Source organism: Nelumbo lutea, chromosome 2, assembly GCF_056320005.1.
Source record: "Nelumbo lutea isolate HS-2025 chromosome 2, American lotus-T2T, whole genome shotgun sequence".
NCBI lineage: Eukaryota > Viridiplantae > Streptophyta > Magnoliopsida > Proteales > Nelumbonaceae > Nelumbo > Nelumbo lutea.
In genome coordinates, this window is record NC_142685.1 from 44,520,417 (window position 1) to 44,536,806 (window position 16,390).

The 16,390-nt window shown below is 37.3% G+C and overlaps 2 protein-coding genes across 5 annotated transcripts in view; one reads left to right on the forward strand and one right to left on the reverse strand.

Annotated features, from left to right (window-relative positions):
• LOC148870262 (tRNA ligase 1-like) overlaps positions 1 to 2,306 on the forward strand; it is a 150,820-nt gene extending 148,514 nt beyond the window's left edge. Inside the window, exons 27-28 of one of the 2 annotated variants that reach the window (XM_088973552.1) lie at positions 334 to 733; positions 1,957 to 2,306. In XM_088973552.1, coding sequence (XP_088829678.1) covers positions 334 to 726 — 393 coding nt within the window. In that variant the 3' untranslated portion in view covers positions 727 to 733; positions 1,957 to 2,306. Of the gene's footprint in view, positions 1 to 333; positions 957 to 1,956 lie in introns of those variants that run through there. The other variant, XM_088973551.1, reaches the window with a different exon arrangement.
• Positions 2,307 to 2,612: 306 nt separating this feature from the next.
• Positions 2,613 to 7,647, reverse strand: LOC148870263 (protein IQ-DOMAIN 3-like). Of its 3 annotated transcripts, none has more exons than XM_088972398.1 (6): positions 7,205 to 7,647; positions 6,525 to 6,623; positions 6,057 to 6,404; positions 5,082 to 5,309; positions 4,043 to 4,162; positions 2,613 to 3,718 (listed from the first exon to the last, which is right to left on the reverse strand). In XM_088972398.1, exons 2-6 carry the CDS (start codon positions 6,597 to 6,599, stop codon positions 2,999 to 3,001), a joined length of 1,491 nt encoding a protein of 496 aa, XP_088828524.1. In that variant the 5' UTR covers positions 6,600 to 6,623; positions 7,205 to 7,647; the 3' UTR covers positions 2,613 to 2,998. The 3 variants fall into 3 exon arrangements, with proteins under 3 accessions (XP_088828524.1, XP_088828525.1, XP_088828526.1); XM_088972399.1 differs by having other exon boundaries at positions 6,525 to 6,647; positions 7,205 to 7,608; XM_088972400.1 differs by having other exon boundaries at positions 6,525 to 6,720; positions 7,205 to 7,402.
• Between the last annotated feature and the right edge of the window lie 8,743 nt (positions 7,648 to 16,390).

Genomic DNA, 16,390 nt, shown 5'->3' on the forward strand with positions numbered 1-16,390 from the left:
GCCTACACTAGAATTGGATAGATCAGGACAACCATACAGTCAAATCCAGATATATGAAGGGAATACTGTTTAATCCAAGTTGGAAAGACCAAGACTTTATCCCCCAACCTGCACAGCACAGGTGGAAAAGTAACCTGACCTATAATCTTAGGCAGATGTTCCATGATCTTGGTATGTTCTTTAGGCAATCAAGAAAAGTTATTAGATTGGTTGTTTAGGACGGTTAGACATCTGTTCTGGTGTATTTACTTTAGCATTATGGATAGGTAATGATGCTTTCTCAGTTCTGATGACACTTTCAAAAAATAACAATTACACATTTCTTTCAAACAGATGGCCGAGAAGAATCCTCAGGTTAAAGGTTTTCTCAAGGATAAAGATATGGAGAATTCCCTCAAGAAGGCTCATGTGACTCTTGCTCATAAGAGGAGCCATGGTGTCACCGCTGTTGCCAGTTATGGCGTGTTCCTCCATGGAAATGTCCCAGTTTATCTGACAGCACTGCTCTTTTCTGATAAATTGGCTGCACTTGAGGCAGACCTTGGCTCTGTTGATGGTGAGAAAATAATCTCAAAAAACCAGTGGCCCCATGTCACCATATGGACTGGAGAAGGAGTTGCAGCCAAGGAAGCAAACACGCTACCACAGCTTCTTTCCGAGGGGAAGGCAACACGCATCAACATAGACCCACCAATCGAAATATTAGGAACATTGGATTTTTATTGAATTCTTGGTGAGTTTAGTTTACATATGAACTGTCTGGGTCTTGTGTTGCTTTTCAAATGTCTCTACATCCTGGATAACTTAACCACTTCCTCCTTGGATTTTGCGGGTATGGGATAAAACGGAAGGATGCCGTGGGGAAAGGGAAAATTTTTGTATAGACTATATCATATAGCTTAGAGGTGTACATTTTGTCAAATTACGATAGAATAAAAAACAAATAGTTCAATTTATCAAGCTCTTCCCAAGTTTGTGTTGCTCTTGATTAGTGGTGGACATGACCCCTCCAATAAACATAGGAAATTCTTATTTAACAATTTAACATGGGAAATTAAAACATACCCTGGGTTTTTATAAATTGACTAAAACATACCTTGAGTTTTTCAAGTAGACTTAATATACCTTTTGACTCTTTTACCGTTTGATTCTTTCAAATTTTTAAAATATACCCTAAAACTTTCAAACTCATTGATGGTGGACGTATCAGATTGCCTCTATTTTTCGGGGCACATTTGAGTCAATCTATAAAAACTCGAAACTGTGGATTGGAACGATCAAACAAGACAAATTGGTGGGCCCATCTCACCATGGGAAAACAGCTTAATAAAAGGCACTTGTCTGTTTATTTTTGTATTAGGTGTCAGTGAGGTTGTTTGGTATCTATGCTGCCTATTAATGGAAAAGAAATGAGAATAAGCCTAATAAAGATTAAGGGAAAAGTGGAAAAGTGGAAATCAAAAAATTGCAACGCTAACCAGTAACCATTGCTATTTTTAAAAGAAAATTGAGATGAGATATGAGAAGCCTCTTGCCTTCATTCTGTTTCTCTGAAACCAATAACCAAAGCATATATTTGGTTCTCCTTTGTTGCAGCACCTTCAGCCTTCAACCAAAATTGAATTGTTTTTTGTTTTGAGACATTGTTACAAGATGAACAAAATGCCACAAACAAAGATCAATTTATGTTCAAGTCATTTTAAAAAATTTAGGGTACATTTTAAGTCAATTTAGGCTGTACTTGGCTTGAAGGAAAAGATGGGGAAAAGGTAAAAAAACATAGTTTAAGTTTGTATAATTTCTTCGCCCTTTCCTCCCTTTTTTAACATTTTCTTTCGAACCAAACACAGCCTTAAAGTTCTAGCTATATGGAAAATTTTGGCTTTCCTAATGCAGTCTGCAACGTGCAATCTGCTTCGATCTTTCATTTTTGAAGACTTACGAGTTTTACAACAGGTTCCCATGGGTGATGTATCTCTAGACCCCGGACTTCGCCATACGAAGAATGTAACGTGCGAGGATTAGAACTGATAAAGGTGCAATCGGTCTGACCAGGTTATAAATGTCGTTCTTATTTCTTAAGATGGCGGAAGCTCATCTGCAGCGACCACGTCATACAAATTCCAGGTGATATGCGTTTTTTAGCCCATGTTTGGGAGTGCTTAATTTTAAGCGCTTATTAAAATAAGCACGCACTTGTGGTCAGGATAAGTGGACAACACCAATAAATGCTTATTAGCGTTTGGTAAGTAAACCCCACTAAATGCTTATGAATATAAATAAATTTATTTTGACACCGGTGCGTATTTTTAGGCACTGATTCATCTTGGCCTGTCATGTGATTTTTAAAATGCTCATGGTAGACACTTTTTCACCAAATATGGACTAAGATCACTAACGTGTCCAACTGTCCATACTCCATATTTAAGACGATTACGATTCCGACCGGATTCAAATTCGATATTAAACCATATAAACCATAAAGGAATCGATCACGAATGCTGCTGGATCTCATTTCAATCTGGCCCGATTATATATCCCTTATTACGGACATTAAACCCATTCAACCATATTTACCCAAAAATAACATATAGAGCATCAGGCCACACCTCTTACAACAAATGATTTCTTCCATTCAAGTAAACGAATGATACAAAAATAAAATCACAAGCGTTTGTTTTAGAGAACCAATACAAAGAATCGGGTTCTTATCTAATTTCAGAATATCAATGGAACCAACCCAAAACAACATGAAAACAAAAAATAACAGAAACAGGGAAGAAACCTCCGGAAAAATACTACGAAAACATATAAAATTAAAGAAAAAAGGCAGAAGAATAATTTCAACCAATCCAGATTCTACTACACAATAAATAAGAGAGCTCTAAAATAGTTGAAGAAACCAACCTGATCACTTCTTCCTGTTTCCCCTCTTCTTGAGATCCCTCTAACCCATGCGTGTGTCTTGTCTTCTGCTCCCCATTTGATCAGGTGCCAACTACCTGCTCCCTCCATTGCTCACACTGTGCTCTGCAGGTATGCCAATGTCTTTAATGGAGCTGGTGTCCACCTTGGGCGGACCTGAATGTCGCCTAAACGCCGCTGGGGAAGCTGGGTAAGACAGACGCTTCTTAACAGACCCTGCAGATCCTTTCTCCGGGGTCCCGGTTCCATTCTTCTCTAACCCCAATGGGCTCTGCAATCGTGTTTTAGCCTTTGCAGACTCGGTGGGTGCCATGTAGCTTGGGACAGATGGAGAGCTCGCCAGGCTCTCATCATCTCGCACTGATGACCCTGCAATACTGTGCCGCCGATGCTTCTCTGACTGCATGCTGAACATGCTCCTTGAGTCATCATCCTGACCCCACAAGCTCCCCCCTGGACTTGCCATATTCAATTTCCCAGCTACTGATGATGAAGCTGCTTTGGAAGGAGTTGATGGGGATTGGCGGGTAGCAGAGCGGCTTGGTTTTTGGGCTGTTGGTGAAGGCTTTTCAGCATTGAGCTCACGACGAGCATAAGCTTTGCTGATTTCTCCTCCAACACTGCGGCTTGCACTTATTACAGATGCTTGGTCATTGTTGAGCTCTTTCTCTGTCATGCTACGACTCTCCCATGGCCGGGCTGCCATCCATCTCTCTAGCCAACTCCATCCCCAGTGAGGATTGTTTGGATCCATAAATGTTGGGTTAACAGATCTTGAATTCTTCCACATTTGCTGCAGAACCATCTCATACCGAGTTATTCACGTAATCTAGTTAATCTGAAGATTGCAGGTCTGTGAATCTTAATATAATTGGCAAATTTCTAAGGTTCAAAGAGAAACATTGGCTTTCTAAAGGAAAATCCAATCAGATTTTGGCATTCCTTCATCCAAGCTAAATCACCTCCTCTTTTACTAGGTAAACCTCACAGGTTGACTCATCAAGTTCTCCTGAATCCCAACTACTGTTGATTCAAGTTGTTTAGCAGGGAAGAGAAACAAGAAACATGGAATATAAAACCTTAGAGAACACCAAGATAAAGTGGCAAAGGAGGTTACCTGATGAGAGAATGCATAAGCAAGAGCTCTTTCTCTTCTCATAGCAGCCTCTTGCTTGCTCAATAGGCTTGCTTCAATTTGTTCCTTGGATTGCAGACTGTCATCCCAATCCTCTCCCATCTGTCACAGAGTTAAAAAGTACACAAATCAGATAGAAAAGGATTTCCAAAGAGGTTAAATGGAAAATAATTCCCTGGTAAATGTTTATATTTGTTGTAATATTAACCTACTGTTATATGAAACAGAAATGCTAATATACCCAGGGTTAGACACGGACAAATGGGTAGTGAAACTTGCTGACCGAGCAAACCTAATGAAGGAGCAAACACAGTGAGGGTGATGTGTAGATTGAGACTATCTATCTAATGAGGAACCTCTTGATAAGCCAAGTTATCCATCATGTGGCTGATTAGGGCATCTCCCAATCAGCCACATGAATAAAACATCCAGGCAAGATGACTTCCCCTGAAATTTGAACTAGCAACAAAGATGAAAGAATAATCTTCTGCGCTGTGCTAGAGGCCTATTGGTTTAAAACTTGCCATGTGGAAGGAGGGTGATATGGAAAAAAGTAGATCCATTTAGGCTACCAACTCGGGTCCAATTTGTTGAAAATCATGTTGGTGAATGTTACTCCTGCTTTGTCTAAAGTGTAACCAAACCCGTAATGGCAATAGCCCAAGTAAAAGTGCCATAGCCAGGCAGTTGCCAAGCATTCCATGCATAACGGAGGAAAAAAAAAAGCACAGGTTGAATAAAGTTTTGAATTATCTCCAAGTTGGGAAAAATTGAGGAATCGAAATAAAATTTCCAACTGCAAATCAGTACAGCTTAATTTTCTGAAAGATTACAGCCAAAATGCAGATTGTCATTTGTCAATAGTCAATGACACAAAGGAGATTGGTTAGACTGGAAATTAGAGAAACAAATAAAAAAGCAAGTGAACTAGTGAAGTACATAAAGTAACTTCTTGAAAATTTCTACTTTTTTTGGTTAACTATTTCTTGAAGAATAAAACAAAACAAATCATGGCACTTACAGAGGCTCGTAAACTTGCAAGTTCCTTCTCACGTTTCTGTTGGAGTTGCCGCTGGAGAGCCTGGTTCTCCTCCATCATCCTGATTCTCCTTGAACGGATTTGCGACTGAACACGAGCCAGTGTCTGCATGCATCGTAAGGTGGTTGTGGCTTGACGTTTGACTGAATTTCCATGTATGAGTGATTTCAACCTAACAAGCCCTCTCAAGGCCCGTAATGCTCTCCTTGCCTGTAAAAATGACAAAGAAGAAGAACCATACTGAAACACATTTCACAATATCCACTTATATATATATAAGAAACACATTTCACAATGTCCTTTGCATTCTACTCCCCCCCCCCCCCAAATATCTAATCAAAGCCATCCAAGGTACTGAAGATTATCCAAGATGGATATGATTTCTTCTTTTAGTTTTTCTCAGTGCAAAACTTTTCAGGAAACAAGTAGAGCCAAAAGTATCTAAAATGAATATACATTTGGAAACATTAGACAAATAGCCAAAACAAATGCAAAAAAATATATTGTTGAAACAGTTAAGGAATATGAATTTTCTTGAGCATAACCAACCAAGCACCAAAGGGGAGTCATTAGCTCATCTTTCAGAGGCACCTACTTGAACCCACGTTCTCACAGTAGTCATGTCAGCCGAGATTTTACCATCACACCAAGCAATGGCTCCTATCTACAAGATACTTTGTACTGGTTTGAAAATTAAAAAACAAGGATTGCAACTGATTTAAGATGTTTGATGTTCTTAGCTAGCAGTTATTTTGATTCCCGTTACTTTCACAAACCAAAGACAAATAATAATGTAAAAAAAAAAAAATCATTAATTTACTTGCCAGATGTTGATCTTTTTGAAAGGATGATGGAAAATTCAAATTGTTTATTGTTCAGATTTCAAAAACAAAATAAGGGAACCATCTCAGACATTCCTATGGAGGATGAATGCCCATTGGAAATAGGAGTTAATACCAGGTATCCTCGGAATGCCGTTTGAATCTTGATAGCCGCAATTTCCTCCTTTGATTTACCAGAAAAACGGGTCACTGATGTGAGGCGAACAACTTCTGCGGCAGCCTGAGCTGCAGCAACGGCGGCCTCAGCAGCCACAGCGGTGGCAATCGCAACAGAGTATGCGTGCTTGTTCTGTTCATTTTCTGCTTCGGTGAGCTGCACTTCCTCGGGAGGTGGAGGTGGAGGAGGTGGAGGAGGAGAATTTTGGGGAAGAGGGGGCACCACAGAAGCAGTTTCAAATGAGGAAGTAGAGGGATCTGGGTGTTTCTCTTTCCCGAACCATTTCTTCTTAGATTTACTGCTTTTCTGATTAAAAATATAAAGGAAAGAAAACGAAAGAAGGTTGAATGAGAAGGCAATTTAAAAGTAAGAGGCAATCCAATAATCCAGAAAAAAAAAAAATGAAACAAATGGCATTCTCCGAACCTGATCTTTCTTCTCCTTGGATTCAGGACTGAAAGCTTTCTTCACTGCAACAAACCAGTTTCCTTTCTTCCCCATCTCCTTGTCATTCCTCGACTCGATCTTTGACAGATAAACAACCCAAATCTGAATCAGATCAAAGAAGCCATCTTTCTAATAAACAGTAGGAACCCAAGTATAACAAAATACCACTTCCGATCTGTGGGAAAGAAAAAGACTATGAAACAAATAAAGATAAATAATTAAAAAAAAAAAAAACAGGTCTCTAAAATAGCCGCATTTCCATATCTCAAACCAAAATCGAAACTTCATGAACAAAAAGAAAATCGAAAACCAAGAAAAATCTACGAGAGTCAGAACCTGGAAATTCAACGAAATAATCGATTTGGAAACAAACGCCAACAGTGTGAAGGACGAAGAAAATCTTCACTTCAATTTCCAACCAATAAATGGGGCAGTATATAACCCAATCGAAGAAATTGCAAGATCTTCAAGAAAGCCAGAAACCCATATCTATATTACAAAAGACGTGCCGACACACACACACACAGAGGAGAGCGAGAAACCAGGGAGAAAAAAGAGTTGCACCGAAACCCACAAAAAGGCGAAGAAAAATGAATCTCAAGAAAAAAAAAAAGCCAATTTTCCATTCAATATTCAAAGCAATAGGAAAACAAACATACCTGATAATGAAATTGCAGATCTCTGTAAAATATCTTCAGGTCTTGTTCTCTCTCTGTGTTTATCTTTCCCTCCACAGAACGAGAGGAGAAAAAGATTAGACCTTGCAAGCATCTGTGAGGGAGAAAAACCAGATCTTGCCAAGGAAATTTCAACGACCAGAAATGGAGAATAACAGCTGGGTTTTTCCACTGGGACCCACTTTACGTAAGCAAGCTTTGGTCCCATTTAATAAGAACTCGAATTTTTCTCAACAAAACCAACTTGTCTCTGCCCGACTCTGAATTTACTTTCCGCAGGTGCTGCTGCATGCCTGCATAACTGAGATTAAATTCTGGAGTGATATGGGCACACCCATTTTTTAATGAAACCAATCTCTCTCTCTCATGTGCGGATGTGCCCAAAATGAAAATGACTGAAAATCACTCTTTCACTTCACTGCCATGGAAAAAGAAAAGAAAGCAGCTTTTCTTTAACAGAGGGAAGAATGAGAAAGATGCAAAGCGTAGACGCTAATTAAATTCCCAACGTCCCTGATCGGTTAAAATAACTGATCATCTGAATTCACATCAGAGGTTTAAGAGATCGGCGTGTATGGGGTGGTCACATTAATATCATCACATGTTACCATCTGCCCTCATCAACTCCTTCAATACTTTCTTTTACTTATTCTCTCTCATCCTTGGAATGAAGCATGAATCCAGGTGCACGTGGCACAACCGAGCCCGCCCCTCATTTCAGGCCCAAGTTTGAGTAGCCCCATATGACCATGATCCCACCATAATCCCGGTTCAAAGATGTAGGGCTTTCAAGTTTCAATGAATCGGATCTGACCAATGGATTTGAATCGATTGTGCCAGTTCTAGTTTTAGGATCTGTACCGATAAATTGGTTGCGGTTTTAGTGTATTGCCCTAATTATTATCGGACCCAAACTATATATATAATTGGTCTATCGGGTCAGATCCAATTGTTTCGAGAATCAATTAATTCATTTTTTGGTCTAAAATTACAACCCTACAAGGTCTAATTCGATTTCTTACCGGGTCAGTTCTGATTTTACCCTGTCCCAATTTGTGAGTTTACATCGTCTGCATCGTGGTTGTAGAAAAAACTCAGCAACCATGTCATTGGCTAGTGACGAAAGTGTGGAAAACTGAAATTAACGATCATTTTTTATTTTATTATTTTTACTATGTTTTGAAAAATCCACTAGTCTTTTTTTGGTGCTTCCTTTCTGTCCCCTCTTTTTTTCTCTTGCCCTTCCTCTTGTTTGGGAATTCACATCGTCTGCTCAGCACTCCTTTCTCTCACCCTCCCTGGTCCACACCAACCACCGACCATTGACGACGGTTACGCCACCAGACATTGATCGCCGGCAATGATTACTCTCTCTCTCTCTCTCTCCCCCCCCCCCCCCAAGTTTTTCTCTTCTTCCTTCTTCCTCAACAACCCAGCACTCCGTCTAGGCCACCGCTACAATCATTGATGCTACTGCAACCATCGGGCATCGGACAAAGCATGAACAACATGTTAAAATTTTAACCTCTTATGATTTTGAACCCTAAAATCCTAGTTAATGTCTATTGTTTTCGGTGTTGATTATTTGCTACAATAATTAAGGGATCGGGATTTTTGCTTTTTTTCTAATAGTTTTTGCTTCTCTAGATTGAACCATTATACATAATATATATATATATATATATATTTCAGATTTTTTCTTCGCTATATGCATACCTAATTTTAGTTGTTCAGTGTTCATCCCAATCGTCTTCCCATTGATGCGTTACATCAAACCCTTATTCCTTCTCATCCCGCTCTGTTATAGATACTAATAATATTTCTCTGTGTTTTTAAAAGAATTCCAGTAAAAGAAGTTGATTAAATATTGGGGTTTGGAGGGTTGCTTCATGCTGGGGTTTGGGTTAAATGATGGTTGAATGCACCCATCATTGAATTTTGGTCTAGTTTAATGCTAATTTGATTATATTTCCTATTTAACGAGACTATTTATGATATTGATACGAATTCAGGTTAGTATTACTATTACTTGTCAAATGAAATACCTAATCTATCAAATTCCTTAATTATTGATCATTTCAGAAATAACCCAAATCTATATATTTCTCAACTTACCAACTTCCTAGATGACTGTGTTGACTTGTTGCAAAGATAGTTAAACTTGGTCAACCACCTAAATGTTTCTTATTCTTTCTTTAGTTTCATACTTATAGCAAGTTATATACTCCTCTAATCTCAAATGTAAATTCATTTTTGTTGAATTCTTTATAGAGTTAGTTGAATTCAAGGGAAACAATAATCTTTAGTTTGTTTTTTTCTCAAATTTCCCTTATCTTTTAATTGTACTTGATTTTGGTGTACAGAGTACAAAGCAATGTATTAATATCTATAGAGAGGGATCTCAATATATATTGAAGCATAAAAATTGATCAGTGCATCCATGCAGCCATGAGATTTTGGTCAATACACATGGAAATGAAAGATTATTAAATATCTCCTTTGGGTTTTGCTTGGTCAATACACAACATTGATGATTGTGTCAAGACATTGAAGAACCTGTAATATACAAATCAATTCTAAAAGAAGAGCAGATTTTGATTTTTTTATTTTAATTTTTTGATACTTTGACCTATAAATTTGAAAATATGATTCCAACAGTATAGATAGGAACTTCAAAATGTGTGTATATCCGGATCTAGCATCTACATTCCGGACTAAAGCTCTAAAACCCACTTTTCTTTAATGAATGTTTATTCTTGTTGACTAGATTAATTAGCTTTGTTGCTGATGAATCATGTTTGTGTATGTGAGTCTGTGACTATATGGATCATGAATCATTATAAGTGAAAGATGAAAAGCATTCGGAGATAAAGAGCATTTTAGTAATGCTTCTAAACATATCACTAACTACTATAATCAAATGCTATCAATTACGTAATTAAGTACTTATTTTATTAATCCGGGTAATTATTTTTCTTAAGTAATAATTTGTAATTACCTATTAATGAATATAACCATTTCTCAAAGGTTGCAGCATTCAAGTACCTGAACAATAACTTTACATTCAAAGATCCAAAAAATCAAAAAGGTAAATTTCATGAAGTAAGGAATAAAGTAGAGATGCAAATTGAGCGAGTTGGGGTTGAACATTTGTTAATGGGTGGAACATAACAAAGGAAGGTAAAAGAAGGGAATAACTCATTTTTCTCATATCTATAGATTGTCACTTTAGATGTTCTAATGCCTGGTGGTTGCAGCAGCGTCGGTGATTGCAACAGTAGCCCGAACGGAGTGCTGGAATGTCGATTCGAAGGAAGAGGAAAGAAGAGGAAACAAGAAAATTGGAAGAGAGAGAAGAAGAAGAAGAAGTAACCATCGCCTGCGGTCAATGTCCGATGGTGCAATCGTCGCCAACGGTTGGTGTGGAATAGAAGGGGCAGAAAGATGAAGCATTGAAAAAGGATTGGTGAGTTTTTCAAAACATAATAAAATAATAATAATAATAAAAGTCATTAATTTCAGCCTTCCACAACGCCGTTATGAATGATGACGTGTTAAATTTGCATTGGCGACGTGCACTCAAATCACTGACCCCAGATGTTGCCCTACCAAGATGTTGGCCAGTCCAGCACAGACTGACCTCATATATAGTAACTCAAATCACTGGCCCCAGCTATAGGGGAAGCAATTTGTGTTGTACTTGTGCTGCTAGTGGATGTGGTTGTTTGGCGCTGAATTGAACAAAAAGAAATGCCGATGGGTTTTGAAATTTTAATCAACAGGATTGGATGCTTTTAGTCCTCCTGTCCAACAGTTGGAGAGTAATCAGCTTTACTTTGAGAAAGAAACGTTCGAATACAATCAATCGTTTACTTTTTATTTTCTGGTTAAAGAATAATAACCTACTTGTCCTACTGAAATTATTTGGGAAAGAATCGACAGCCTTGCCGCCATATGCGTTTCCTGTATCCAGATATGTCGTATATGACTACTCACCTACCAATTTTTAAGGCCGTGAGATAGGATTGCCTTGGGTGGGACCCTCTATTAACTTATTGACTTTAGTTGATTCCACGGTGGGGATGCAAGTAGGGCTGCAAATGTTATCCGTTTATCCGAATCAAAATTCAATATGGAATTTGATCCGATGGAGGTGATCCATTTGATAGTTTTTGAATATTTATATCTATATATAAAATGTAATATGTATGTATTGGATTGTGAATATTGTAATTTATAGAAATTAGGGAAGTGTACCATAGTGTGATCTTGTAAGGTGTGATGTGTTTAGCAGTGTCTATTGGATTGGATTTGGTCCAACTTTGTTCAATTCAATGTGAATTCATTACAAATGGACCTGGTCCAATTCAGATCATTTTGGACTGGTTCAGAGATTGTCCTATCTGTTCAAATTTCTATTAATTTAGATTGATTTTTTAATTCAAATTTGGTCCATTGACACTTATATATTTACCTTTTATCAATGGACTAGATATAGGCTCAATCCAATATAAATTATGGACAGACCAGGTCCAATCCAATATTCATATCAGTCCATCCAGATCGTCCAAATTCAATATATCTTATTGGTCTGTCCAATCCATCCAAATGAATTTTGATTCGAACGGAGTACAACCCAAAACCGGTCCATTGACACCCCTACATGTGTTTAAATCTATTGGGCGCCATTACAGAATGGTTGAAATTATGTTCTGTGATGAAATGTATTGTTATCAAAATTTTGGATAAAACACTGTAGGCATTTATTATATTGTACAGTAATCATCTAAGGTATTGTTTGGTATGTCTTTTCAGAAAGATCCTTCATTAGCTTATATGGTTAAAAGATGTATTAAGTTTTTGGGGTTTCTCTTTGAAAATAAAGACCTTTGTCAAGTGACTCGGTCTACTGGCTTTTATAAATGTGTTTAAAGGATATTTATCGTACAAAAAGATCATAAAACTTCATTTGAAACTTTTCGAAATTTGCCATTTTCAATCTTTTCGGATCATTCTGTACATGCATCTTCTGATCTTAACAGCTTTTGATTACCAAACAAGAAAATACTAATTTTTGGTCTTTTGATCACATAGAAAGTGATAAACAATAGTGTGAGCAGCGGATCCCGGTTCAAAACATGCAACGCCCTATAAAAAGAATGCCTAATGGATGTGGCATTTTTCATAGCCAAGCATTAATCCACAAGTACAAAACACCCACTCAATATCCCTCTTCTTTCAAGAATGATGGACTTACAATTGAAATGAAACAAAAGAAGCTATGTACGAGCTGGTGTTGAGAAGGAGTTTGGATTTAGTCCCAACAGCCCTCGCAGCCATGCATTAGGATCATCTCCCTTATACAGCTGCAATGGCTGTTGAGATGCTGTATTGGGACCGGATCCAAATTCATTAAAAAGATGTCTATATTATATTCAATTTCTTAATTGAACACATGTTGTAGATGAACTTAAATTGCCCAATATTTAATATTTTATTTATATATATAGGGAAATTTTCTTAAATTATCCTTATGGTTTAGTTAATTAATTAACTCTATTCTTATTGTTTATATATTGTTTTAAAGTATCTTCAAGTTTTCTGAAAATTGACATCATCGGTAAGTACTAATAGAAATAAATGAAATGTCAAATTTATCCTTTACTATTTCTCAAATTTTCAAAGTAAAACCCAGTTGAGACCTTTCTACTTTAAATCTAAGTTGAAGCCAGTTCTACAAGATAACATCTATAACCGGTTCTACAAGCTGGCTCTGAAAATTGCATAGACCTGGCTGTTCTTTAATGAGCGTTCGTTAAGCACTAACAGAAACTGGGGTTCCTTTCAGACCTGTTCAGATCCGAGTATCTCTTAGATATCAAATCTGGGTTCCTTGCAGAGAGATACTCAACAGAAACTCCCTCGCTAGGTAGACAGAATTTCAGATCTAAGAGATACTCTGCATGGAAGTTTCTGTTGAGTTATCTTTCAAATCTACAAGAAACCCAAATCAAAAAAGGATTATGTGTGATTCTAATTTTTGAATGATAATAATCAAGAGGGTCTGTTAATTCCTAAAGGTTGCAGCTTTTCTTTGACAAAGGAGAGAGGCTAGGAGCCTACAGGTCGGGTTGGGTCGGTTTACTGAGATTTTTTCAACCGACCCAACCTGGTCAGGTTACCTGAAATTGAAACTGAAACCGATCCTGTGTTAAGTAAAATCGACCTGGTCGATTTGAGTTAGGTTGGGTCGATTTGGGTCGGTTTCGACTCTAAATTCAACCATGGTAATAAATTGGTAGATTGGAGAAAGAAAACTGAAATTTGATGTAAAAAATGACACCTAATTCTATTAGAGAAAGAAGACTGAAATTGGTAGGGGGCGGACCAAGTTAGAATAGAAGTTATCAAGAAAATAGAAAGTCAAATTGTATTAGAGAAAAAAGACTAAAATTTGTATATTTTAAGAAACCTTCTAATCTAAGTAAAAAATGACACCTAATTCTAATTGTAATTGATTGCCTATTTGGTGTAAAAGACCATAAAAAATAGGATCATTTGATTCTTTTCTTTAAACTTTTCCAAAAAAAATCCTTGTCTAGTTGTCTTACAATACTTGCCATTAATGTCATTCTTAACTAGAAGACTAGAAATTAAGTTAGGTTGTAACTAGGATAGAGACAACTTAGTTAAGTAGGAACTAAGTAGGTTGTAAATACTAACTAGGAACTAACTACTAACTATTGAGTCTGTTCGGTTCGGGTCGGTTTAAGCTTTCACATATGAAAACCAAAACCAACCAGTGCTGAAGAAAACCCGATCGATTCGGGTTGGGTCAGTCCGGGTTGGTCAGTTTGGTTGGGTTGGGTCTTCTTATGAACAGCCCTAGCAAGAGCCACAATGGTGAACATACCATCCTCCATTTGAGAAGCATCAAAATTAATTTTAATCACACCCAAGTCAGGGGGATTCCACCTTATATAGCTACAATCTTTGGTTAAACTTTCACCCTTAGACTCATGTGTATACTCTTGAAATTCCATAAGCAAGCCAATGACATTATCAATGACCTTATATTGAGGAATCGAAAGATTCTTAAAAACCCTCAAATTTCTACTCTTCTAAAGATTACACATTTTTCCTTTTGCCATTCCTCCTCGAGTAACAAACTCTTTGAAAGGTCCGGCCACCAATCTTTTATAAACCTATCTTAGTCTTCAAGTCCTTGAATAGTTGGGAGAATAATCGTCCAATAATTCCTTGTAACAGAATATTTTCTAAAAATATGATCAACATCCTCATCCTCACCACAAACATCACATCCACCATCGATATTGAACCCTTTGCGTCTAAGAAGAGACTTAGAGGGAAGTCGAATGTTCAGCAATAGGAACATAAACACTTGAAGTTTTGACAGGCACTTTAGCTTCCAAATGTTCTTACTCCAATTAAAACTATTTATTGGATTTGAAACAATACCACATTTCAATCTATAGGTAGAATATGATGAAAATTTTCCATTAGCATTAAACCACCACACCAACTCATCCTCTTTTGACTCTGACGGGATGAAAATAGTTTTGATCTTCAACCAAATATCATATGGAACAAGATTGCATATTTTCTCTCTATTCCAAACATTCCTATCTCGATCAATCACATCATTAACTAAGAGTCCCTCATTAATAATGTTTCTTTGAGGAACCAAATCAACAATAGCTTTATCTCTAATCCATCCATCTATCCAAAAATTCAGTGATTTACTATTACCTATTTCCCAACCTCTCTTTAGTTTCAAATCCGTGGATTAATCCTCCTATTTTTACTCCATCCATTCTCATCCAGAGAGAGAGTCAAATGAAATACCCTTTGTGGTGGTGGGTTTGAAACGACTAGTGGGTGCATTAGACTTGTGGGGTCTCCAATGATGGGAGATGATTCAAATGATGGATTTGGAAATGAGAAGAGGAAGGAATTGGAGACAGAAAGGGAGTCAGAGTTGGAGTTGGAGACAAAATCAGAGATGAAGACAGAATAAGAGTAGGAGTCAAAGTAGGAGACGGAGACGGAATCGGAGTCGAAGGCAGAGATAGAAACAGAATGAGATGGAGGCAAAGATTGAAATGGAGTGGAACTATAAAAGGGTATTTTGGGGATTTTGAAAAATATATCAATTACATGGGAATAATGTAATGGAAAGTTAATGACAATGAATGTATTAGACAATTGCCAAAAAAAACTTAAAAACACTTTTAAAAATAATATATAAATAATGAGGATAGAATTAGTCAATTAACTAAATGGAAGCAGTTATAATTCCCCAAAGGCGGCTAAAAATACAATAATTTGAAAACCAACACCCACCCACCCACAGTTTAAAATGGTATTTTTTAGGAAGCATCTATTCATGTATTTTGCTATAATGGCTCATCTGTCATATAGGAGTAAATACGAATGTGTACAATCCAAATGCATATAATATAAATATGAGCCGCTCGACTTATATTGTTGTTATGGTGTATTTTTCTTGGCCAAGAACCCCAAAATTACATCTAGTGCAGTTACGGTGCAGCACTTTGCAACCACTAATAAAGTGGAGGGCACGTCTACGAGGGATACTGCGAGAGTTCACATCCCAAAGGGATACTGCGATGGAAAAAATATAGAGAGAGCAGCTTGTTTTAAATTTATCATCTACGAGGGATAGAGAGCAGCATGTTCGTATTTCATTGGGAGATAACAAAGGGATACTGCGAGAGTTCACATCTGCTGTGACCACACTCACGTTTAATCCCTCCAATGGAACAGGACTGATGCTAATAAATTCAGAACATCGGGTGAACAATTCTCTTATTTTCATAATTGACCCTTTCCACAACCACAAGGGAGGATTTTGTGTTAAGACAACGGGGATACACCAGCTACCAAATAAAAAAAGCATATATCACACAAATGCTTGAATAAAAGACAACAACTGGCATGTTCATATATTATTGGAGTCACAAGAAGGTGACATCCTGCACATGTTTGAGTATCAAACTAAAGGTTGTGTTTGGTTTGCATGAAATGATGAAAAAGGTAGGGAAAAGGAAGGAAAACCTAATATAGGTTTGTATAGATTTCTTTGCCTTTTCCTACCTTTTTTTCAAATCAAACGACAGCCTAAAG

Bases quoted from the DNA above. Each gene is read 5' to 3' on its own strand.
- LOC148870263 (XM_088972398.1), bottom strand. From the start codon at position 6,599: ATGGGGAAGAAAGGAAACTGGTTTGTTGCAGTGAAGAAAGCTTTCAGT. The intron at 4,163-5,081 runs GTAAGTGCCATG...ACTCTGTGACAG, and splicing joins TTGCAAGTTTACGAGCCTCT to ATGGGAGAGGATTGGGATGA. The intron at 3,719-4,042 runs GTAACCTCCTTT...ATGGTTCTGCAG, and splicing joins CTTATGCATTCTCTCATCAG to CAAATGTGGAAGAATTCAAG.